The sequence below is a fragment of the Neomonachus schauinslandi genome, chromosome 10 (assembly GCF_002201575.2).
Source record: "Neomonachus schauinslandi chromosome 10, ASM220157v2, whole genome shotgun sequence".
Lineage (NCBI taxonomy): Eukaryota > Metazoa > Chordata > Mammalia > Carnivora > Phocidae > Neomonachus > Neomonachus schauinslandi.
In genome coordinates, this window is record NC_058412.1 from 37,807,629 (window position 1) to 37,832,015 (window position 24,387).

Sequence of the window (24,387 nt, forward strand, 5' to 3'; positions counted from 1 at the left end):
AGCCCCGCATCGGGCTCCCTGCTCAGCGGGGAGCCTGCTTCTCCCACTCCCACTCCCCCTGCTTGTGTTCCCTCTCTCGCTATGTCTCTCTCTGTCAAATAAATAAATAAAATCTTAAAGGAAAAAAAAATGCCTCTATGGAGCGGTTTCAAAGTGATGCCCTTCTCTAACATTTGCCAAATATGTGCCTAGGGTAATTTTCACAAATAAAAGGGTTCTGCTGAGTCCCAGGAGGTCACTTTTAATTTGAATGAGGCTTTGTTTAATAGAGTAGTTGGGCTGCAATTCCTCTGTTCATTTGGACAAATAAGTTTTTATTGAGGGCCTTCTCTATACTTAGCCCAGTGCCGGATGATGGGAACACCAAAGAGGCAGTTCCTTCCCTCCAGGACTTTATAATCTAGTGGTGAACAATAAGAAATAGACACATGTAAAATACAACTAAGAATGCAAAGCAGTCCATAATTAAGTGCGTTAATGAGGGCTAACCGCAGTTGATTAGTGGTTTGGAGTAATGAAGATTTTCTCATAAAAATGGGTGAGGTCTAAGATGATTAGAAATGAGAGATCTGCTTTAGATAGTGTTGGCTTTGAAAATCTTCACCTCGGGGGTAGTTGAGCTGCTTTGACTGGCTCCCACAAACTTTTTTAGCATTGCAAGGCTCCAGGTTTCTGCGGGGCCTTTTTTACTGATGCATATCTCCGAGCAGTACCTGGGCTTTCCTTCTGTAATGCTGAGTAGTTTAATTACTCTTCTGTAGTGAGTTAAAGAAAAGAGGCTGCAGAGATCATTAACTCTTTGCTAACGTTTTTACCCGGACAGTTACCTCTAGACCAGGAAGTGACTAGGTTAATTTTGGGATTCACTAATGCCGGGTTACCAGTTTTATGATCTCTGTTAATTTTTTTCTAAGATTTCTTCTTTATATTGGTATTTCAGATTCATGGAAACAACTACTCTCATAAAGTGGACATCTTTTCTCTAGGCCTCATTCTGTTTGAATTGCTGTACCCATTCGGCACTCAGATGGAGAGAGTCAGGGTAAGTTCCCCCCCTACTCGAAAAAGGTGGAAAAAGAAAATACTCTTAAATTTACGTAAGAAAGCATTTTAAAAGAAGAATAAGTTACCCTTAATGCCAGCAGAGCAGTTCACTGCAAATAGAAAAGTTAACGTGAGCATTACAGGGAGGATTTGTAGACTATTTGCTTCCATCTCAAGCTCAGTCTTCAAAAATTTCTTGTATGTTCCTTGTTGTTGTAACAATATCATAACAATATCCTGCACTCAGTAAATTTGTAATACGTGCAAAGCGAGGGGGACGGCAGGGTAATGGGGATGGAGAGGGAGTGACACGGTTGGATAGTTGGTCAGAAAAGAATTTTCTAGAGGGCAAGTGCCCATACACTCATACACTTAAAAACTGGCAAATAAGCATAGTTAGTGTTTTTTTCCTCTCAAAATAAACCATGACCATGGCTTTTAAGGACGACTACTGGAAGTCTTTAAAAGGAGGCCAGTCACATTTTTCCCCATCGTTCATACGTTGTCACCCTCAGCATTTCTAACCATTGTCCCAGGTACATACCTCCATATTTCCAAAGTTTATGCCCTTATCATGCCATTTCTATATCAATTTTACTTCTTATCTGTTGACTTCTGTCCATAGTAGAAGAGGATGTAGTTCTCACATAGAACCAAAAGGCTCAGATGTTCCTAACCAAAAGGATGTACCAAGTACTCTGTACAATAAATGGGAAAAAAGGAAGAAAATTTAAAAACCTGAATGACTAGCAGAACATTCTAAAAGCTTCTAGAAGGATATGAAACAGGTCCAATATATGTAAAGAATCAGAATCATATGGCATCAAAATTTATATAGTTACAAGTACATCAAAGAACCCTATCAAGAAAGTAAAAATACAACCTACAGAATGGGAGAAAATATTTGTGAACCATATATCTGATAAAGCTCTAGTAATCCAGAACATACAAAGAACTATTATGACTCAACAAAAAGACAACCCAATTAAAAAATGAGCAAAGGACTTGAATAGACATTTCTCCAAAGAAGATACACAAATGGCCAGTAAGCATAACATCATTATTCATTAGGGAAATACACATCAAAACCACAGTGAGATACTACTTCATAGCGTTTAGGACAGCTGTAATAAACAAAACAAAACAGAAAATAACAAGTGTTGGCAAGGATGTAGAAAATTGGAAGCCCCGTACATTGCTGGTAGGAATGTAAAATGTGCAGCCACTGTGGAAACAGTTCGACTGTTACTCAGAAAATCAAACATAGAGGGGCGCCTGGGTGGCTCATTCGTTAAGCGTCTGCCTTCGGCTCAGGTCATGATCCCAGGGTTCTGGGATCGAGTCCTGCATGGGGCTCCCCGCTCAGCAGGGAGTCTGCTGCTCCCTCTCCCTCTGCTCCTCCCCTGACTCAGGCTGCTGAAATGCTGGTGCCTCATTCTTTGACATGAGATCTTTGGAACTGTTTTATTTTCCCTTTTGGAAGCTTTTAGGGCTCTCCCTTTATCAGTGCTGTTATGACATTTAGCCCTTTCATTGATCCTCTCCCCCCCGCCATTTATTGTACTTAAACTGGTAGGTCCTTTCAGTTAGAAGATGTGACTCTCAGTTCTAGCAAATTTCTTGTGTTAGTTTTTGATAAATTCTTCTCCACTTTCTCTTTTTCTGAACCTATAAATGCCTAATCTTTTTTTCTCCTACTTCCCATTGGTTTGTCTCTTTGTGTATTTTTTTTGCAAGACTTCCTTAATTTGTTATTCCAATTTCCTAATTTTGTATTTTGACAATCCAGTTTTTAATGTCCAAGATTGTTCCTTTTTATAACATTTCATTCTTTTTAGGATTCAGTATTTTATCTCTGAGAATCTCGTGTATTTATATGCTTTAAGTATTGTCTCTTTCTTCTGGAACATAAAGAGAGTGATAATATGTATGAAAATTTCCTAATGAACTTTCAAAAGCTTAGTTATATACTCAGTAATTAGCACAATTGACTTGAGTGGTTTTTTTGGTTTTGTTTTGTTGGTTTTTTTTTTTTTTTTTTCCCCCACTCAAAAAAGAAGAAAAAGAAGAAGAAGAGGGGTGCCTGGCTGGTTCAGTCAGAAGAGCATGTGACTCTTGATCTTGGGATCATGAGTTTGAGCCCCAGGTTGGGCATAGAGATTATTAAAAAAAAGAGAGAGAGAGAGGAAGAAAGAATACACTCTTTCATATCAAATACAGAGGCTAGATACTAATAGAAAAAGTTGCCCACTTAAGGGCACAAATGTATACTCATGAATGAGTTATTTTTTACACAAATCAATCCATTCTCAGTTAAAATCCAGGTGTCAGTATAATATGTACAATAAAAGCATAATTATATCTGAATTGTTTTCTAGATTTTGATAATTTGATGGCATGTAGATCTGTGCTCATGAAGTACTTCAGTGTAGATTATCAGGTCAGGAAAAGCTGTTGATAAGTTTTCCATCTGTTTAATATTCAACCTTTCTTCTTCGTCACTTCATTAGAGTATCAAAAAAATACATTTAAATAAATGGATCCATATATCAAAACATTTAAAAGCAAGTAACACTTTTCTTTCTTTTTAGATCTTAACTGATGTAAGAAATCTCAAATTTCCACCACTGTTTACTCAGAAATATCCTCGTGAGGTTTGTATAATTCTAATCTTTTATTTTCTTGAGAATCAAATTTAGAACTTAAAGGGTCCTTCACAGTTAATTCACCAGTTTCCCATTTTACAGATGAGCAAGCCAGAGGTGTAGAGAGGAAAGGGACCTGATCCCAAGAGCACACAACTTGTTAAAATCACAGACGGGAGGGAACTCAGGCCGGGGTCCTGGGCGGGGTCTTTGGCTGGGTTTTCTGTGGTCCTCGCCCGGGCGACTTCCGGTTGTACGTGCTAGCCTCCTTCCCCTTCAGAAAGGCTAAACTCCTGGCACACTCGGGGCAATAGAGCTACTGCTTTGACTGTGCCACTAATTTCTTTATTTTAGTGAATTTGGGAGGGATCTTAAACACTGGCTCCTTTCTTTAAAAAGGGGGCAGGATGTCACTAATTTCCATTGATTGGAGTTAAAGCACTCAGAGTGAGTGACACAGTAAAATTGCTCAGAAGAGTAGGAAGGAAAAACTAAGCTGGTCCTGATGATAAAAGTTGTGTGTAATGAGCCTTGGAAGTTTGTTTTTGTTACTTTTGTCATTTTTATTCCATAATATGTTTGGTCCACAAACACATCATTTTATTTTTTTTTATTTTTTTTTATTTTTTATTTTTTTAAAGATTTTATTTATTTATTCATGAGAGACAGAGAGAGAGAGAGAGAGGCAGAGGGAGAAGCAGGCCCCCAAGGAGCAGGGAGCCCGATGCGGGACTCGATCCCAGGACCCTGGGATCATGACCTGAGCCGAAGGCAGACGCCCAACCATCTGAGCCACCCAGGCGCCCCAAACACATCATTTTAAAATTTATTCATGGATACATCTTGAATTTTCTTAAATAATTAAATTGAAGTAAGTTAGACTGTCTTTTAATTATCAAATTGGGAAAAGTCTAAATTTACCTGTCAGTATTGTAAGTTATAATGAAGGACTGCATTAAAAAATGAACTTTATAGGCTGGCTCAGTCAATAGAGTGTGCGACTCTTGATCTTAGGGTTGTGAATTCAAGCCCCACATTGGGTGTGGAGCCTACTTAAAATAAATTTTTTTTTAAAAGTTCTTTATAATGTAGAGATACATTAAGCTAAAATGAAATACGTTTTACTAAAAATTACTTTGTTATATATTTTGCAAAACTGATGAATCAGTTTCCAGGGTGGCTTATAAGAATATATGTTACATTAAGAAGGGCTCAAAAAAAAATCAAGAAAAGGGATTAGGTACTCATCTCTGGCATGATTATTTTTAATTGAAATTTTTATTGAGATAATTGTACATTCACATGCAATTATAAAATGGAATCATTTTTAAAGTCAGATTATGTCTGTGTTTCAAGGATATGACTTAAGACCCTTTATTATATGTTAGAAAAGAACCAATTACCACAAAATGGACAGGGGTTGGCAAATTATGTCCCATAGGCCAAATGCAGCCTACTGTCTAATTTTGTAATAAAGTTTTATTGGGACACAGCCATACCCATTTATTTACTTACTGTCTATGGCTGCTTTTGTACTTTAATGGCAAAGTTGAGAAGTTGCATCAGAAACTGGCCCGCAAACTTAATATATTTACAGAAAAACTTTTCTGACTCCTGATTTAGTGGACTGTTTCATGGTCTAAACCTGGCCCTTCATTTCAAAATGATTATTATATTTCAGTATGTGATGGTTCAAGACATGCTCTCTCCATCCCCCATGGAACGACCTGAAGCTACCACCATCACTGAAAATGCTGTATTTGAAGACTTGGAGCTTCCAGGAAAAACAGTACTCAGACAGAGGTCTCGCTCCATGAGTTCGTCGGGAACAAAACATTCAAGACATTCCAGCAACTCCCGGAGCCCTTTGCCAAGCAATTAGCCTTCACTTATATTTGCACGCCTAACAGGTGACACAGAATAGCCTTTTAGGAATGTGGCTCTCCAAAATTGTGAACTTGAAAATTTTTTTCTTTGCTCAATTTTATTTGGGACTACTTTTTGTAAGTCATATTTAAACTGGATTTAGGGACATAACCTAATTTGAGCCAACTCTATACTGCTAAACTCCAGGAGAGGGCTATCCATAAATCATATGTGGTCCTTTTTCTTCAGTGGTCTCTTGAAACTGGCTGGCCAAGCTTGATAGCCCTCACCTTTGCCTGGGGAGGTAGAAACAATCCCTAAAATATAAAGAGAGAATTAAAAGGGAAATATTTTTATAGTACAGAAAGAGTTCCTACAGTGTGGTAACTGTATTCTAGAAATATGCTTTCTAGAGACAAGATGATGATTTTGAAACTAATTTCCAAAAAAAGCTGACTCCATTTTTGTCCTGGTGTGTAAATGAAGAAAGAATCCACACTATTTTGGAGGACGAGTAGCACAAATTGTATAATGGTTTATGTCCATAGCTAGTTTTATAGTGTTATTTGTAGCATTAAATAGCTTTATTCCTTAGATGGTTCTAGGGAGAGTTTAAGAGCTTTTTTGTACTTTTACCTCCAATAAAGGGAAAATGAAGCTTTTTGTGTAAATTGGCCAAAAGTTCTGGTTTGGGGAAGTAAAAAGCCGTAGTAAGACATGAATCATATATTACAACTAACTTCTTCAATTATGGACTTTTAAACATAATGAAATCTTAAATGTTTTATGTGTAATCCTGTAGGTTGGTACTTCCCCAAAACTGATTCTAGATAACAGTTTCATCATCTAACTTGCTAACATGTTTTTATTTTTCACTGTAAATATGTTTATTTTTTATTTATAAAAATTCTGAACTCAATCCATTTGGGTTGGTGGTGTACAGAACGCACTTAAGTGTGTTAAGTATTGTGACTTCTTTCAAGTCTAAGTGATTTAATAAAACTTCAAAAAAATATTTATAGTTGACTCTTATTTTGGGGAATTAGCCTCAAATGGTAGTTTTTCAAATTTATAAAATGGGATCACAGGTCTAGGAAGGGTCATAACCCTACTTGCAAGAAAACTTTTGCTAACCTATTCCAAGCAGGTGTGTCTTCTCTGTTCTTTCCCAAAGACGTGACAAAACCAAGTCTGTTTCAAAAGTCACCGGACTCATAACCAGGTGGCATTCGCCCGATGCCTACTCCGTGCCAGGGACCGGGGACAGAAGGAGGACCCCGCCCTGAAGGGAGACCTTGCAGAGCCCAGGGCTGGGGCAGTGCCGGCTGTGCTGGTCCCAGTGTGTCTGGCACGTCCCCTGGGGAGGCGCGGGGTCTGCTGGGCGGACGAGGCACTCACCAACCCGACACAACCTGTCGGGGCGGGAAATGCGTGATTACTTCCATTTTACACACAAGTAATGTCTGCCCCCGAAGTTATGAGCAGTGTGTAAGCTGGAAAAGCACGTCACAGGTATTTGTGCTCTCTACTGCACAGTGCAGCTTGTACATGGTCTTCCTTCCGGGGTTCCGCTTGGCTCCCGGCCAGCCCATCTCCCTCTCTCTTCTTCATCTCTTGGTCGGCCTCGTCCGACCCCTTACCCCTTTCCTCTTCATCCGGGGAAGGCATCGTATTGATCTCTTCCCAGCACGCCACTCAGTCCCAGCTGTAGACCCTTTCCGTCACAACGCCGAGAGCTGGCCATGGCAGGCGTCATTATTGCCCTTCTCCTTCTGGTGAAACTCGGGTCCCAGAAAGGATGCTACGATGTGCCCAGGACCACAAAGCCAGAGCGGAACCGGGACCCAAATGCAGGTATTCCAGTTTCCAGTCAGGGTTTTGCCTACTCCCTTGTACCAAGCTGTCTAAGGATTTGCACATTTCTTTTATGACAGAATTGGACCTTTTTTTTTTAAGATTTATTTATTTTATTTTAGAGAGAATGTGAGCGGGGGCGGGGGGGCAGAGGGAGAAGGAGAGAGACAATCTCAAGCAGACTCCCCACTGAGCCTGGACCCCAGTGCGGGACTCGATCCCACAACTCCTGAGATCACCACCTGAGCTGAAACCAAGAGTCAACCCCTTAACCTTCACCAACTGAGCCACCCAGGTGCCCCAGGCCTTCTGTCATTTGAATTCTGCGTGTGCCTTTGCTGGCTAGCTGTAGGAAAGCAGGCCTGGGAAGTGTAGGGGCTGGGCCAGCGGGACCCAGCAAGTCCTCAGCATCGCCAGGACAGCGTCTGCTGCATCCTCACCCAGAACCCTTTCTCCTGACGCCACACCCTACCTCTCCCTTCAAGCTGTTGCTTTTATGGCACTTTTCCGAGCCCCCTGCCCCCACACTTGCCTCTCCCTCCAGCACTTAGCATTGTCAGGCTGCAGATGAGCCAGTCCTCCGGTGCACATCAGCCTTCTTAATAGCCAAGGCCCTAGAGGGTAGGGGCGCACCTTCTGTCATCCCCACAGCATCTAGCCTAAAGCTTGGTGCTTGATGACAAGGCCGAGGAGTTGAATTCGGAGAATGTACGCTGTGGCTGGTGCAGCTGCAGCCCTCAGGAGGTGGCCAAATGAAAAGGGAGAGAAATGTCCCCATGACTGCAATAACTGTTTGGCAAAAACGGGGAAAAGACGGTTGAACAATCCTAATTCGAAAACCGGAAGTCTCACATCCTAGAAGTTTCCTAAAGGAAGGGGGCCTTATGCTTCCATTTAAATGAGAGGAGCAACAGGCTGGGACACTTGGCACCATGGGGCCCCCTTTAGCTCCTTCCTCAGCTGTCCCTGGAGGGCAAGGCATCCACCACCTCCAACCGGCCCTGCAGGGGACGGATTGCGGTGGGAGAGCCACGCACACCTACTGACACGGTGCCAGGAGGAAGCACACGCACATCTTCCAGGTTCCAGGCTCCGCCAGTACTGAAGGGAGTGCTGGTCCCGAGGTCAGGAGGACCGTGAGAACCTCGAAAACCAGCTATCTATTCTGGCCTCTGCCTCCCAGTAGTAGACTGAAAAGCAGACATTTATGATGTTGGGGGTGGTTTTCTTTTTTCCATATTGTTTCTCACAGATGACTTTTCTCTGGATGCATTTGCACCCAAAGCAATTCTATTTCTACAAGAAAGTGGGAGACAGAACAAATTTCCAACCTAACCATGGGCCGTAGAGTGACTCGGTCCTACTCCTGGAAAAGTCAAGGGCTAAGCAGAAACGCTGGATGTTTTCTGGTCCACCTCTGGGGACATTTGCTCTTTCCATAACTAGATTTAGGAGGCCCTGCTTTAGACTTCCCTCTCCAGATTCTACCCATGCAACTGCAGAAGCTGCCACCAGGGGGCTCGTTTTCACCTTTTCCCCCCCTCAAGAAATAGTTGAGGTCTGGGATAAAAAAAAAACCACCACATTCTTTCACCTGTAAAGGTATTCCCCTCCTCCAAACAGACAACACATTATGAGAACAACAAAGCATGTATCCACATGTGACTGACAAGAACATACCAGGTATGATCAAATTCAACCCCACTACGTCTCATAATGCTTTTGTCATAGGTTGCTTTCAAATTCAAGTGGACAGTGACTTAAAACAATAAACACGGGGCAGTATGTGCCCGACTGCTCCCAACAGTCTTGGCATCCCTAAGCCCTCCCTTGAGCACCCCCTCTTCTGAGCAGCAGAGTGGCTTCCTGCTCTGGTCCTCTGCATGCTGGGGTGCACTAAAAAGATGGGAAGGCAGCAAGAACAGCCCAGGGGAAGGCTTGTGGGGAAGGGGAGGAATGAGGAAGAGAGTTCTCAGTAGTGAGAGTGGGGAGAATAGATGAATTTGAGGATCATTTTTGAGGCAGAAAGGCCAGGACCCTAGAATTGACTGAACATAGGTGAAGGAGAAGCTGGCTCCCCGATTTCGGATGCCAGAACTTGGATAGAATCCAGAAGAACGAGGGTGTGGTTTGGGGACAGGGGTGCCCTTTGAAAAATGACGAGTTTCCCAGGACTCTGTGGTAGAAAGCTGGGGCTTTATCCTGGAGGAAATGGGAAGCCACTGAAAGTGGCTGAGCTGAAAAAGGACATCAGGCTATTCGAAGATCACCCATATCACTGTGGCAAGTGAGGAACAGGGTTGACTGGAGGGGGAATTAGCTGGAGACAGAGACCCAGGCAGGAGGCCTTTATCCAGCGAGAGTAAGAGGCCCCGGGCCAGGGCAGTGGGAGCTGAAAGACGCCATTACCCTGGTGCTGGCCCAACAGCCCAGAGGAGGACCGTGTGCCACGGGGCTGTGATGTTGCGTCGTGAAGGATTTCTCCAAAGGGGATGCTTCAGTGCATGGCTCCCTATCTGCCTCTGTATGAAATAACACGAGCTTTTAAAGAGCACCCACGGAACATTGTCAGGGTGACGGCAACTTTGGGATCAGTTCCTGTCCTGCTAGCAGCAAGAGTGTGGGTGGGAAGAGGAGAAAGGACGGTGTCGTTTGCTGGCACAGAGCTCGGGGGCCTCCAGGAGGACCCTGGGAAAATGTTCACTCTCCAGAAAGGTCACACACCTGCCCAGAGGCAGGGAGAGGGTCTGATACCGAGAAGCAATGCAGGGGAAGGATGTTCTGTCTCCATTTGAAGAAACACTCAGGGTCATGGCTACGTAAGTAAGGATAGAGTCATACTATGGGTATTATGCAGACAAGTCAGCAGCATAAGTGGAATCATAAACTGTCTATCAAGCAGATAAATGACAAATCTGCAAGTGGCAGAGGGGTGTGAACAGTACAACTGCTACCAAATGCAACAACCTCTATATCTGTCTAAATGAAGTACTTCTGAAGGCAGAAAGTGCAGAAGTACCCACACCCTACCCAATGCCACGCTGGTTAACTTCAGGAGACTGGAGTTGGGGGAGGCGGGTGGGGGAGATTATTCACCTCAATTCACTTCATTTCAGTATTGTTTGACTTCTTCCATCGGATGCACTATTTTAGGGATTAATAATATTAAATTAACAAGACAAGAAAAAGGAAACCAATAAACAGCATTTACAGTATGTTCATTGATCTCATCTTTGTATCCCGGTCTATAGTCTAGAAGGATTTAACATGGTCTCGTTTAATTCTACCAGGACCTCCGCAACTCAGATCTTCTCATTGCTGTTTTGCATGTAAGGAAGGAAGGCCCTCATCATCCCACCACCTTCTTAGCATAACAATTCCACCTCGCTGAGTTCCCTTCAATCCAGAGGGCATTTGGAGGAGTGACAGGTGACAAGACCTCACCCAGCTTTGGCATCACTGTTGGCCACATTACTATTTACTTGTTTACAATTTTCCTTGCGCTCTCAGTTTCCTCAACTGCAAATAACAGGTGGTGAAGATTCAGGTAAAAGATATAATGTTTATCACAGAACCTGGTAAGTAGGGGCACCTGGGTGGCTCAGTCGTTAAGCATCTGCCTTCGGCTGGGGTAGTGATCCCGGGTCCTGGACTTCGCATCAGGCTCCCTGCTCCTCGGGAAGCCTGTTTCTCCCTCTCCCCGTCCCCCTGCTTGTGTTCCCTCTCTCGCTGTGTCTCTCTCTGTCAAATAAATAAATAAAATCTTAAAAAAAAAAAAACACAAAAAACACCTGGCAAGTAGTAAGCACTCAGTAAATAGGTAAATGAAATCATGACCACAGTTTCCTGAACTGCAAAATGGGCATATTTGGGCAAGACTTATTGCGAGGACCAAATGACAGAAGTATGGGTTAGAGTCACACAAATATGTGCATATATGCAATTCTACGATGATAAGCCCCGAGGGAAAGATACAGAAAGAACCGCTAGCTATTACTGTTGGGTACTCAAGGAGCAGAAAAGAAGGAAACAGGAGATGAAGAAGGAAAGATAAACCATTGCACAGAAATGTAGATACTGAATATGCATGTGACAAGGACTAGAGAGGCTGGCATTTGATCACGTGGGGATAACGTGTGATGCAGCTGTGAACGTGGGGTTATTATTAAAGCAAGCAAGGAGCGTCCTTTGTTATCCTGAGGAGTTTGGGGCTGCCTGTGGGGCCAGGCGAGGGGCTAGTGTTTGCTAATTCCTGCTTTCTTCCAGGACTTTGACCCCAAGCTGCCGGTCAACAGGGCAGCCTGCGAGTCTACCCTCGATTGCCTCCGCGGGGAGCCGGGGCGCAGTGTGGCCAGGGGGTTTGGAGATCAAAGCTATGCGGATGCGCCCGGGATTCTCAGGCTGGGGCCCGGCGTCTGGCTCGCGCGCAGCCGGGAGCGGCGCCTGGAAAGGTCGGGGCGGAACCGGCCCCGGGAGGAGGAGGAGGCGCTCACACTGGCCACGTGGGGGCGACGAGACACCGAGGGAAGGCTGGGGCTCCTCGTCCCCCCGCCAGGGCTCCGGGTTTGGGGTCCCTTCGTGGGGCCGCTGCGGGAGCGCGGGCTGGGCACGAGCGCGGTGGGGAGGGGAGGCGTGCGGCGGGGGAGAGGCTGCGCGGGAGCCCGAGGTGGTGGCGGCAGCCGCGGGTCCTCCGCGGGTCGGTGACGGCTGCCCGCCGCCGCCCCCCAGCTGAGCGGCTGCGCCCGGGGCTCTGGGCCGCCTGCTGCGTAGCCAGTCCTGTAGCCCGCACTGCACTTTCATGAAATCGCACCTAAGCCTCACAACGACCTTGGGAGATGTGACCGCCCCCATTTTATAGAGGAGGAAACTGGGGGTTACGAAGTGTAAAGATTTACCCCCGATGGGTATAATCAGGCAAATCAGAGGTGAGTCGTAAATATGTTTAAATGAATGAATGAATGAAAAGAACTCAACCTCGCTACTCATCAGCGAAATACCAATGAAAGCCACAACGGGATCTCGTTTCTTCAATACTAGATGGCAAAAAGATTTACTTGGGATGCATTTCAATGACTTTTTTGGTCGGTGTCAGTCTTAATCTGAAAGCTAATTCTTCTTCATGCAGCTTCTTCTTTTACTTCTGGGGTCTGTTCTACAGAAATAATCACACCGATATATTAACCTTAGTGGGAAAGGCAAGTAAAGGGATTATTTCTTTAAAAGTGATTTACTCCTTGTTGCCCTGCTGCTGTAGAAGGCTGGGGTCCAATGGGGCACTTGCTAATTCTGAGAATCAGCCCCCTCCCCCCCCACACAACCTTTTCTCCGGAATCCCTGCCCTCAGGCATCTTCCTAGGGGGAAGCTTCCAAGTGTATCATTCACCGGCAGCAGTATCTCCAGCAGCGCTTACTAAACTATAATGGTTACCCTAGAACCTACATTTAAAAAAGCTCCCTAGGTGATTCTAAAGCACCTCTTCTCGATCTTGACAGAAGTTTTAAAAAGCTGGGTCCTCTAAAAAAAATGCCATTAGCTAGGCTACACTCCAGCCCTATAACTCATAACCACTGGGTGTGGGGCCCACGTATTGGGAGTTGTTAAAGCTCCCAGGTGATTCCCAGGTGCAGTTAAGGCTAAGAAGAGCAGGCTTTGTGTGGGGCCTTGTGTGGCTGCTGGACTGGGAACATCAGCAGAAATGCAGAATCTCAGGTTCCACCCCAGACTTGCTGGGTCAGAATCCACATTTCAGCTGGAGCCCCAAGTGATCCATATGCACACTAATACTTGCGGTGAAGTGTGTGCAAGGTCTTAGCTATGCTTCAACCTTCTCCTGTAGCCTAGCCCAAGCCAGATTGCTGAGAGAACATTCTGGAACTCTGGGTGGCACCAACAAGACAAAAAGCAGTAGGGCCATGAGTCATTCTGCTAGTATCTCCGGGGCAATTCCTGAGGGGCAGGGGCTGTTCTAGAGGGACCTATAACCCTCCTCCAGATCCCTAAAATCTGGGCCAGTGCAGGTTGGGGGAGAACCAGCCTAGAAACAGTACCAGGGCATTCAGTCAGAACTCTAGGACAATTAAAGCTTAAAGTCAATCGACAACGTGTCTAGTAAAACTTCAGGCTCAAGTAGGTTGCATTCATCTATATATCACCTTTCCCTGCACCTCAAAACTGCCCACCCCACCTCCGATTTTCACACTGATAGGACAAAATGTTTTATAGCACAAATCTGGCCATGCGATTTATTCCCTGCTTACTCTCCTCTGAAGGTTCCTGGTCATCCTTAGTTTAAAAGTCAAATTCATGAGCTTGGCATACGAGGCCCTCCACCAGCTGACCAGCCAAGCCTTAACTCTGAATAACCACCCCGTGCTCACCCTGCTCAGGAATAATGACCGGACCCCTGGCCTTCCCTCAAGCTACCTAGTTCTCAGCTTCTCTGCTTGTCACCTCTTCTCTCCTCCCTCTGTGCACACAAACCCTCCCCTCCTCCAAAACCCCTGCTTCCTAGATTAGATCTCAGGATTACAGTCTGACTCTCCTCCTGATCAGCCCTCAGCCCAATGAAGGGCAGAACAAGATGACATTAGGAAGAGGAGTGTCATCTGACTTCAGATTTGAAGAACTGTCCAGCAAGAGCAATGTGACTGTCCCCTGGGCACAGCTTTTTAAGAGCCAAAACCCATCCTAGCGAGGACTAGTTAGGATACAGGTTTACCAACCCAAATCAACAATGCCATAAACCATTGGTTCTCATCTGTGGCTGGGAACTTTTAAAAATATCTAATGCTCAAGCTATTCCTCAGACCGATTAAATCAGAAATGGAGGAGGAGGGGACAGGCAATAAATATTTTTTAAAAAGATTTTATTTATTTATTTGAGAGAAGGAGACACAGCGAGAGAGGGAACACAAGCAGAGGGAGTGGGAGAGGGAGACGCAGACCTCCTGTCAAGCAGGGAGCCCAATGCGGGGCTCGATCCCAGGACCCTGAGATCATGACCTGAGCCGAAGGCTGATGCTTAACGACTGAGCCACCCAGGCGCCCCAATGAATATATTTTTAAAGCTCCTCCAGGTGAGTCTAATGTTCAGTCAAGGTTGAGAACCACCGGTGGTTTGTTTTTCTCTCATGAGACATTCCAGAGCTGATATGACTGCCGTGTACCACTCAGGCATCCAGCCTCCTTTTCTCTGGTCTTCCCACCCACAGGGCTCATCTGGCTCACAATCTGTCTAAGCTACAGGTTGGAGGAAGGGAAGATGCACACATCACTTCTGCTGATGGCCCCTTGGCTGAAACTTAGATGGCCTCATTTTTATGCAAGGGAAGCTGGGAAATGTAGTCTTTCGCCTAGGTGGCCATGGCCCAACTAAAAAACTTAGGAGTTCTCTCTCTCTCTCTTTTTTAATTTATTTTTTTATTTTTTTATTTTTATTTTTTTAAAGATTTTATTTATTTATTTGAGAGAGAGAGAGAATGAGAGAGAGCACATGAGAGGGGGGAGGGTCAGAGGGAGAAGCAGACCCCCTGCCGAGCAGGGAGCCCGATGCAGGACTCGATCCAGGGACTCCAGGATCATGACCTGAGCCGAAGGCAGTCGCTTAACCAACTGAACCACCCAGGCGCCCCTCTCTTTTTTAATTTAAATAGAGGTTCTCTTGATACAGAAGAGAAAATGGCTATTGGGAGAAATCAGTAAAGCTCAGCCCAAGGAAGAATTTCCTAAAGAACAGGACTGCCACCTAAAGAAGTAATCATACCAGGAGAGAAAGGCTGCTTTAAGGTGATCAGATATTCCCTCAGTCTGTCCTTGACAATCGGCACAGCCAGTCACACTGGCCTTCTTCCTGTCCCGTGAGTGCACCCAGCCATCTTCATCAGATGGCCTCGTGTTTGCCACGAGTCTCTCAGCCCGCAGAGCTTTTGTCTAGCAGGTCGCGGGGAGGTCTGCTCGGACCACCGTACCAGACGTGCTCTTCCACTCTGTCCGAATCCTTTTCTTTTCTCTTTTCATTACGTTTATAACCTTAAGAGCTAGACTGCTGGCTTAGGCACTCATTAGCTTGTGACTTTTCTATGCCTCTGTTTTCTCATCTATAAAATGGGGACAGGAATAGTGCCTGCCCTCCTAGGGCTTTTAAGGGCTTTAGTTATCTTCTGTAAAACGGTTAATGCAGGCTGTTATATTGTTTTGTCAACGGTCTCTTCTTACTGATAACCAGCCCCCAGAGCAGGGTTTGATACTTGTAAGGCCCTCAGTGTCTCCAGGGAACTGTACCCTTGGTGAGCACGGTGCCCACCGCATTCTCCTGCCTCTGTTTCACAATGGCCTCGGGAGCTATTATCCACGTCACCAGGCGGGACCATGAGATGCGACTCCGCACATCAGCTCTGCGTCTTCACAGCCCCCAGGTGATTCCAACACAGCCCGACCGTGGACTTGGGCTATGGGAACCACTGGGCTAGATCACCTGCAAGTCCCCTCCGACTCTACATGATATGACCCCATTGTAGAAGTTTTTATTTTAAAGTGAATTCTTAACACAGTACATGTTCGTGGGCAAAATTTCAAACAGTGCAAAAGAATAGGAAGTAAGATATGTCTCCGCCTTTGAACCCTGGTCCGCCCTTCCAGGGTCATCCCTGTTTTCTTGTGTATGTTCCTAGAAGTCTCCCCGACTTGCACAGGCGTGTATGTGGGTATCCCCTTTCGTCACAAATGGGAGATCATATACCCTTGCTTTCCTTGTTTACTGGTCCAGAACGATCCTGCCGCATCTACATACAGCTGCTCGTGTTCCATTAATGAATGCTGCACAGTGGGGCTCGGTGATGGACATCTGGATTTCTTCCAGGGTTTTATTATAAATGTTATAAATAATAATGTGAATATACCTGTACATAGTCATTGAATATCTGTGTGACTTTATGCATTGGGACATCCCAAGGAGTAGAATTACTGGGCGGAAGCGAAAGTACATTTTTGCCAACCAGAAAGGCTGTGCTAATTTGAAGTCCTAAAACAAGGGATGATGGTTGGCTTCTCTGCCCTTCCAACAATATAGTATAAACTTTTTAACTTCTCCTAATCTAATAGGTATAAAATGACATCTCGGTTTATTTGATTTGGTTTATTTGATTATGAAGTACAGCGTCTTTCCCTATGTTTAGAAGCCACATGTATTTCTTTCTCTGTGAACTTCCCATGTCCTTGCCCATTTTTCTGCTCCCCTCCCCCCCACTGCCCTTTACCACAAAGCTTTTCAGCAGTTCTCTATAGTCAGTGCTTTCATTTCTTCTGTCTCATTCTCTCTTGCCAGCCTTCTTACCCCACCCGAGGCTCCTTGCCAGGTCATCAATACCCTTGCTGCATCCAGCAGGAATCCTCAGGGCTCTTGCCTCCTGACCCTACAGCAGCAGCTGACCCCACCGATCCTGTGATGGCCCCCCCACCCTGGTACCTCTCCTCACCTGGTTTCCACCTGATTTTCCTTCCACCTCACAGCTCCTCCCCATCTCCCTGACTTCTCAACCTTGACGGGCCCCAGACCTCAGTCCTTGGACCACTTCCACACCCTGGCAATGGTGTCGGGTCTCCTGGTTTTCAGTACCACCCATAGGCTCTTAACTGCCCAGTTTCTATCACCAGCTGGTCCTGACCTCTCCTGTGTAGCCAGCTGCCTCGGCAAATCTGCACTTGGATGTCCTAGAGGCATTTCTAACTTAATGCTGCCGGGTCCAAACTGATCTTCCCCCAAAACCCATTTCAACTATCATCATCTCCCCATTCAAAGAAAAGCAGCTCACCTTTCCACTTTGCACAAGCCCAAAACACGGAGTCATCTTGACGCCTCTCTTTCTCTCATGTGCCCCCCAGCCAATCTGTTAATAAATTCCACTGGCTGTCCCTTCAAAGGCCTCCCAAAGCCAACCACTTACTATCTCCCCAGCTGATGCTCTGGCCCCAATGACCAGCACCTCCTGCCTGGATTATCCTAATCCACTTCTCCGCCTCTGCCTTTGTCCCTCTCAGTCTTTTCATAATCCAGTGGCCAAAGTCTGTCTTTAAACCTAAAAATCGGGGGGCGCCTAGGTGGTTCAGTCAGTTAAGCATCTGCCTTCGGCTCAGGTCGGGATCCCAGGGTACTGGGATCGAGCCCCATGTGGGAAAGCGGGGAGTCTGCTTCTCCCTCTCTCTCTGAACCTTCCCACCCCGCCCCCGCATTCTCTCTCTCACTCGCTCACACCCATTCAAATGAATAAATAAAAACCTTAAAAAAAAAAAAAAAAACCCGGGCGCCTGGGTGGCTCAGTTGGTTAAGCGACTGCCTTCGGCTCAGGTCATGATCCTGGAGTCCCGGGATTGAGTCCCGCATCGGGCTCCCTGCTCGGCAGGGAGCCTGCTTCTCCCTCTGCCCCTCCCCCCTCTCATGTGCTCTCTGTCTCTCTCATTCTCTCTGTCTCAGATAAATAAATAAAATCTTTAAAAACAAACCAAAAAAAAACAACAAAAAAACCCCCTAAAAATTGGGTTATGTAGTCCCTTTGCTCATTCCCTTCCAGCGGTCCCATCTCCTGTAAAAGAAGACTAAGAGCCTTTGCACCTGCTCACCCGTCTGTAGACCATTGTGCAGCACCCTGTGACTTCCCTGACCTCATTCTGTTGCCCTCACGGCCTCCCAGGCCTGACGCTTTGGGGTCTCTCCTGGTCATTTGGCCCCACTCATCACCGTGAGAAGATCTCTCTCCCCCTCGGGGCTTTGCTCAAATATCACCTTCACAGTGAGCCCTGATCCGAGAACCACTTAACCTGTGCCCCTCGGGACAGCTGTCTCGCCCTCCAGGCCCGCCCTCCTTTTCTCCATATCACTCGTTACTTTCCAGCACATTATATACTTTCCTGGTTTAGTTTATTGTCATTTCCCCCAACTGGTATTGATTCTCCTCATCTTAATATTATGCTTATTTATTTATTTATTTATTTATTTATTTATTTATTTATTTATTTTTTGTTACATTCCCGGCGCTTAGAATGGTGTCGGGCACATATGTGTTAAATAAATATTTGCCAAAAGAGCAAATGATTGAATTAAAAAGTAAGGTTTTTTCCCCCTGCATCGTTGGTCTTTTTCTTCTTGGCAGATAAGGGACTCAGATGCTTTTGTCGTTTGTATTGGAAATATTTTCCCAGTTTGTTCTTTGCCTTTCGATTTTGTGTCTGGTAATTTTTCCATGCAGAAATTTTGATTATTATGTAGGCAATGCATTCGTTTTTTTTAAATTGATAGTTCCCAGGTTTTAGGTCATACTTAGAGAAGCTCCCTTTCATATGTATGTGTATGTATGTATTGTGATAAAATATACACATAACCTAAAATTTACTATTTCACCCATTTTTAAAAGATTTTATTTATTTATTTGACAGAGAAAGAGAGAGCGCACGCGGCAGGCAGACCGAGAGGGAGAAGCAGGCTCCCCTCTGAGCAGGAACCTGGTGCGGGGCTCGATCCAGGACCGTGGGATCATGACCTGAGTTGAAGGCAGATGTTTAACTGACTGAGCCACCCAGGCATCCCTATTCCACCCATTTTTAAGTGTATAGTTCAGGGGCGCCTGGGTGGCTCAGTCGTTAAGCGTCTGCCTTCGGCTCAGGTCATGATCCCAGGGTCCTGAGATCGAGCCCCGCATCGAGCCCCGCATCGGGCTCCCTGCTCGGCGGGAAGCCTGCTTCTCCCTCTCCCACTCCCTCTGCTTGTGTTCCCTCTTTCGCTGTGTCTCTCTCTGTCAAATAAAAAAATAAAATCTTTAAAAAAAAAAAAGTGTATAGTTCAGTAGCAGTAAGTACATTCACTTTGTGCCTCCCATCCCCTCTCCAGCCGTGGGCAACCACCCTTCTACTCTCTCTCCGTGGGTTTGAATACTTTAGGTACTTCACATAAGTGGAATATATTTTATTTGGGCCAAAGTTTATATAAATATATATTTATATAAATAAATATATATTATTTTTTCAATGTTTGGAAATTAATGAACACATTCTGGCATGGTACTTGGCCCAAACATTCTTGAGATATTTCAACATGCGCACCTACTCTGATCTACCCCCAGTCCACATGTCCACCCCTCCCACACCCACTCCCAGTTATGTTTATCGCCAGCAGCGATTTACTGGTGTCTGCCTGGAGACTTCCAAGAATTCCGCATCCTCTTCTGCCACTTCTCAAAGTGTGATCCACAGAGCACCAGCGACTCAACCTCCACATGAACTGGATAAAAATACAGATTTGGGGAGTTGGCTCCACACCTAGTGACCCTCCATTCAGACTTGGTGGAGCTGAGGAATCAGCATTTTACCAAGGTGCTCAGATGCAAGGCACTCTTTCAGAGCTAGGGATCAATGGTGAATGGCTGCTTGATCTGGAAAAGGCACACGGCAGTACAAGCCTGGGGTCTGCACCCCCACTCAGCCTTAGCTACTTGTCCCCTCTGTGAAATGGGGGTAAGATTTCCTGTGTCAGGAGATGAAATGAGATTGAAGGGAGATACCATCTATGGCTGTGTTTTGTAAACTCTGAAGAATATACACATGTAAGGGCTGCTACCATTATCTTGGAGCCTTCCAATCCTGTTTCTGCAGCCTCAGAATCGGGGCTCCTCCCCAGGCCAAGGAATGACAAAAACAACCCTTCAGGATGACTTCACGCTGGGGTGGGGCACAGTGCTGGAATGGGGCAAATCTACAAGCAAGTGCCACAAAACAGGTGTGTCAACTCCTTGTCTTTTACGTTACTAATTGAAAGGTGCACTTTATTAACCTTAAAAAAAATTTTTTTTTTTAAGTTCATTCGTGCACATTCTTGTTTGTACCTTGTGAGATGAGCATAATTACCCTCTTTTTACAGATGATAAAACTGAAGGTTTTGATGGAAGTGAGATTTCACGGAAGAAGCCTAGCTCCAAATCCTGTGACATTTGGCCGAATCGCCTGAGCCCTCGGTTTTCTCAGCTATAAAATGGGGTTGCAGCTGTATTAACTCCACGTTTACGGTAGGTTTTTAATAAGATAAGGTCTGTGCTGAGCCCGACTCGGGCTGGCACGCCCGATGGCACCAGGGGTCCACTCCACGGCACTTGCTCCAAAGTCTGTGCTTTCTCCCTCATGTTGAGGTGTTTCAGGGGGCCTTAAAAAATGCAAGAGGAGTGAAGATAGATGGGGTGGCTGCTGGCATGCAACCATGTTCCGCCCCAGGAATAAACTGGACAAGAAGCTAGGAATCTTCTTCTGAGAATATTACAATGTCCACTGACCAAAACAGGCTTCTCCTGAATCTACTGATTAAACACAGTTATACTGGGGCACCTGGGTGGTTCAGTCTGTTAAGCATCTGCCTTCAGCTCAGGTTATGACCCCAGTGTCCTGGGATCCAGTCCGCATCGGGCTCCCTGCAGGGAGCCTGCTTCTCCCTCTGCCCCTCCCCTCTGCTCCTGCTCTCTCTCCCTCTCTCTCAAATAAATAAATAAAATCCTTTAAAAATATATTTAAAAATAAATAAATAAATACAGTTATTGCACTAGGCCAGAGTTGAGACTAGAAACGTACAGGGGGTGGCCCAAACCCAATTTGGAGTTCCCACAGACGGGCAGTCTTCCCAAAGATGACTCCATCTGGTTAAGAGTAGAATTCAGTTGGCAAAGCTGTGGGCCATCCTCAGGAAGGTCACTCAGGTAACCTGACATCACCGGGTACTGAGAGCTTCCCCAGGTGGACACACAACCCTGCAGGGAGCCGGAAGCTGCCGGGGGTAAGAGCTAGGAGAGCTGTCATAGAAAATGCCTGGAGGTCAGGCCTGGGCCACCTCATTGCTGTGCTTCCCCTTAGAAAGCCCTACCCCCTTCATTTCTTCAATATTTATTGAGCCTCTACTCTACGCCAGCTTCCAGGAGCAACAAAGAGAAATAAAAGACTCTCTGACACAAATACAACCGTAACAATTTTAAAGACAATAAAAATTAAAATGAAAAAGTTCTAGGAAGTATTGAGCTTCTCTGCCAGGCCCGAGGTGTTGGGTCCTGTAATCCTTACAGCACCCCTCGGAGAGCTGTAGGAATGACAGAACTTGGGAACTCGCAGGAATGGCAAACTTAGGGACAGGGGATGGTCCAGACAGGCTTTTCCAAGAAGACAGCAATTCAGCTGGGGGAAAGCAGACGAAAGGGTTTTCTAGCGGACAGAAAGAAACAGCAAGTGCACAGGCCCAGAGGTGGGCAATGGGGAAGGCGTGGGGAGCCCGGGTCGGAAGGGTCGTGCTCACGTGGAGGGCCAGAGAGCCAGGTTATGCAGGAGATGAGGAATAATCACATCTGCCTTCTGATCCCTGGGGCGGGGGGTGGGGAGGGTGGGGAGATATGGGGAGGGCCTGCAGGGGGTGCTCCTGGATGCCGACAGAGCAAGCTGGCCGAGGCGGGGACTGATGGAGGGCCCAGTTGAAGAGAGAGATTTCTGAGGCGGGCTCTCTGGACTTCGGTGGCTCTTGCCCAGACCCAGCTCAGGACCTTGAGGCCTCTCTGTGGGACTGGGTGGCCAGCGTCTCAAGTGCAGCGTGTTGGGGTCTCCACTCATCCTCATGGCTGGAGCCAGTCCCTCCCTGTGCTCTGCTGCAAGGGGCCCAGGCCCCAGCTAGCCTTCCTGCTGTGTCCCTTGGCTCCCATGGAGCCGTCCAGACTTGTCTCTGTGACCCATTTCAGATCTTAAGCACGGCGAGTCGCAGCCTTTGTGAGTCTGTGATGGGGGTTATGACTTCCTGAACACCTCGGATTCAGAATGCAGAGGGAGCTGTGAATCCGCCCATCTTCTTGGTTGGGCCATTGTTGCCCCCAAAGTGGTGGTTAATCCAGGAAACTTGGACATTAGGGAGCAAGACAGCTATCATATTAAAGGGCTTTCCATCATTTATGTAGAATAAAAAAGACATGCAACATTCTAAAAATGACTGAACCATTGGGGTTAGAATCAGATAAATCTGGGATTCACATTCTGGCTTTGCCACGTGTGGCTTTGGGAGGGCACTTAACTTCCCTGACCCTCTGTTTCTTCATCAGTGTGTGAGAACAAAATAATGCATGTGATGTGTGCAGCACAGAGCCTGGCATAGGATGAGTGCTCTGTAAAGGGTAGCTATTGTTAGGAATGTTTTCACCTCAACTAAATCATTTTGTGGAAGTAACTATGTGTTAAATCTGTCAGCTGAGGGTCCCCTGGGCGGCTCAGTCGTTAGGCATCTGCCTTCCGCTCGGGTCACGATCCCAGGGTCCTGGGATCGAACCCGCATCGGGCTCCCTGCTCTGCGGGGAGCCTGCTTCTCCCTCTCCCACTCCCCCTGCTTGTGTTCCCTCTCTCGTTGTCTCTCTCTCTCTCTGTCAAATAAATAAATAAATAAAATCTTTAAAAAGACAAAACAAAACAAAACTGTCAGCTGATCCACATGACCCAGCACTGGAAAAAATGTTATTTAAAAGTAGTAAACTTTCACTCATAGACACTCTTTTACACACATCGTAGAAGGTGTTATGGATAAAACAGATTCACTAAGGACTGTAACAGGTAAGGGAGAAGGGAATGCGCACTGGTAAGAAAGCATTTGACAAGCGATGAAGAGATAAGGATCATTTGTGAAATTATTTAACTTCACCAGGGACCAGAGACTATATTATCCAACTAACAGACTTTCTCTTTCTCTCTCCTCCCTCCCTCCGTCCCTCCCTCCTTCCTCCTTCCCTCCCTCCCTTTCCTTCCTTCCTTCCTTCCTTCCTTCCTTCCTTCCTTCCTTCCTTTTCTTTTCTCTTTTTCTTTCTTACTGAGAGTAGGAAGGATGACAAGGATAGTGTGAATTAGACATGCTTATAAATGGCTAGCAGTAGTCTAAAGGGGTGCATCTTTCTTTTTTCCTCCTTTCCTTTCTTCCTTTCCCTCCCTCTCTTCCTCCTTTCCTTCCTGTTTTAATGTCTATGATGGGAAATTTCAAACACACACAAAAGTGGAGAGAGTAGGATAATGGACTTCCGTGCACCCATCACCAGCTACAGCTTTTATTTTGTCACTGATCTTGTTTTACTTATTCCCTTGTTCTAATAACACTGTTTTGCTACATCATTTTATTTATTTATTTAGTTATTAAAGATTTTATTTATTCATTTGGCAGAGAGAGAGAGTGCACAGCAGGGGGAGCAGCAGAGGGAGAGGGAGAAGCAGGCTCCCCACTGAGCAGAGAACCCCATGCAGGACTTGATCCCAGGACCCTGGGATCACGACCTGAGCCAAAGGCAGATGCTTAACCGACTGAGCCACCCAGGCGCCCTTTGCTACAGCATTTTAAAGTAAATTTCAGACATCATCTCTCCTGTAAGTATTTCAAAATGAAGTCTCTCTAACATAACCAAAATCCCATCATCACACCTAAGAAATGATTCCTTAATATTAAAGATAACGCCTGTTTAGAAAACGAGTTGGTAATACTCATTGAGAATATATCCATACGCCTTGACACAGTAACTTTGCTTCTTTTTCTCCCTAATTATAGGAAAAAAGTTTATTCTGTAGCCTAACTTACAAGAGAAAAATACATAATTGGAAACAACTTGAATGTCTAACAATAGTAATTATGGTATGTTCGTGCAAGGATATTTATAAAGTTTGAGGTTGAGTGGCAATGCTTATAGTTAATGCCACAAAGACCAAGCAGGATTTGAAATTACATCTTCAGTATGAGATCTGTAAAAACGCCTATAAAAGTTCTCCCTGAACACTGACTATATCTCAGATGCTGTGAGAACAGTGTTTACTCAAAAGGTAGGAGCGTTATTAGTGCTTCTACTAATGAGGACATTGCTGTTCAGAGACATGGAATAACTTTCTAGAATACCCCTCAGCTGCTAAGATGTAAACTGAGGCATGCGTGGAACCCCGGATTTGTCTGGC

General features: G+C 45.6%; 1 protein-coding gene across 1 annotated transcript in view; it reads left to right on the forward strand.

The window, feature by feature from the left end:
• The window catches only part of EIF2AK3 (eukaryotic translation initiation factor 2 alpha kinase 3), a 68,536-nt gene extending 61,972 nt beyond the window's left edge, over positions 1–6,564 (forward strand). The window contains exons 15-17 of the mRNA XM_021697346.1: positions 941–1,042; positions 3,636–3,698; positions 5,371–6,564. Coding sequence (XP_021553021.1) covers positions 941–1,042; positions 3,636–3,698; positions 5,371–5,571 — 366 coding nt within the window. The 3' untranslated portion in view covers positions 5,572–6,564. The remainder of the gene's footprint in view (positions 1–940; positions 1,043–3,635; positions 3,699–5,370) is intronic.
• Positions 6,565–24,387: the final 17,823 nt, after the last annotated feature.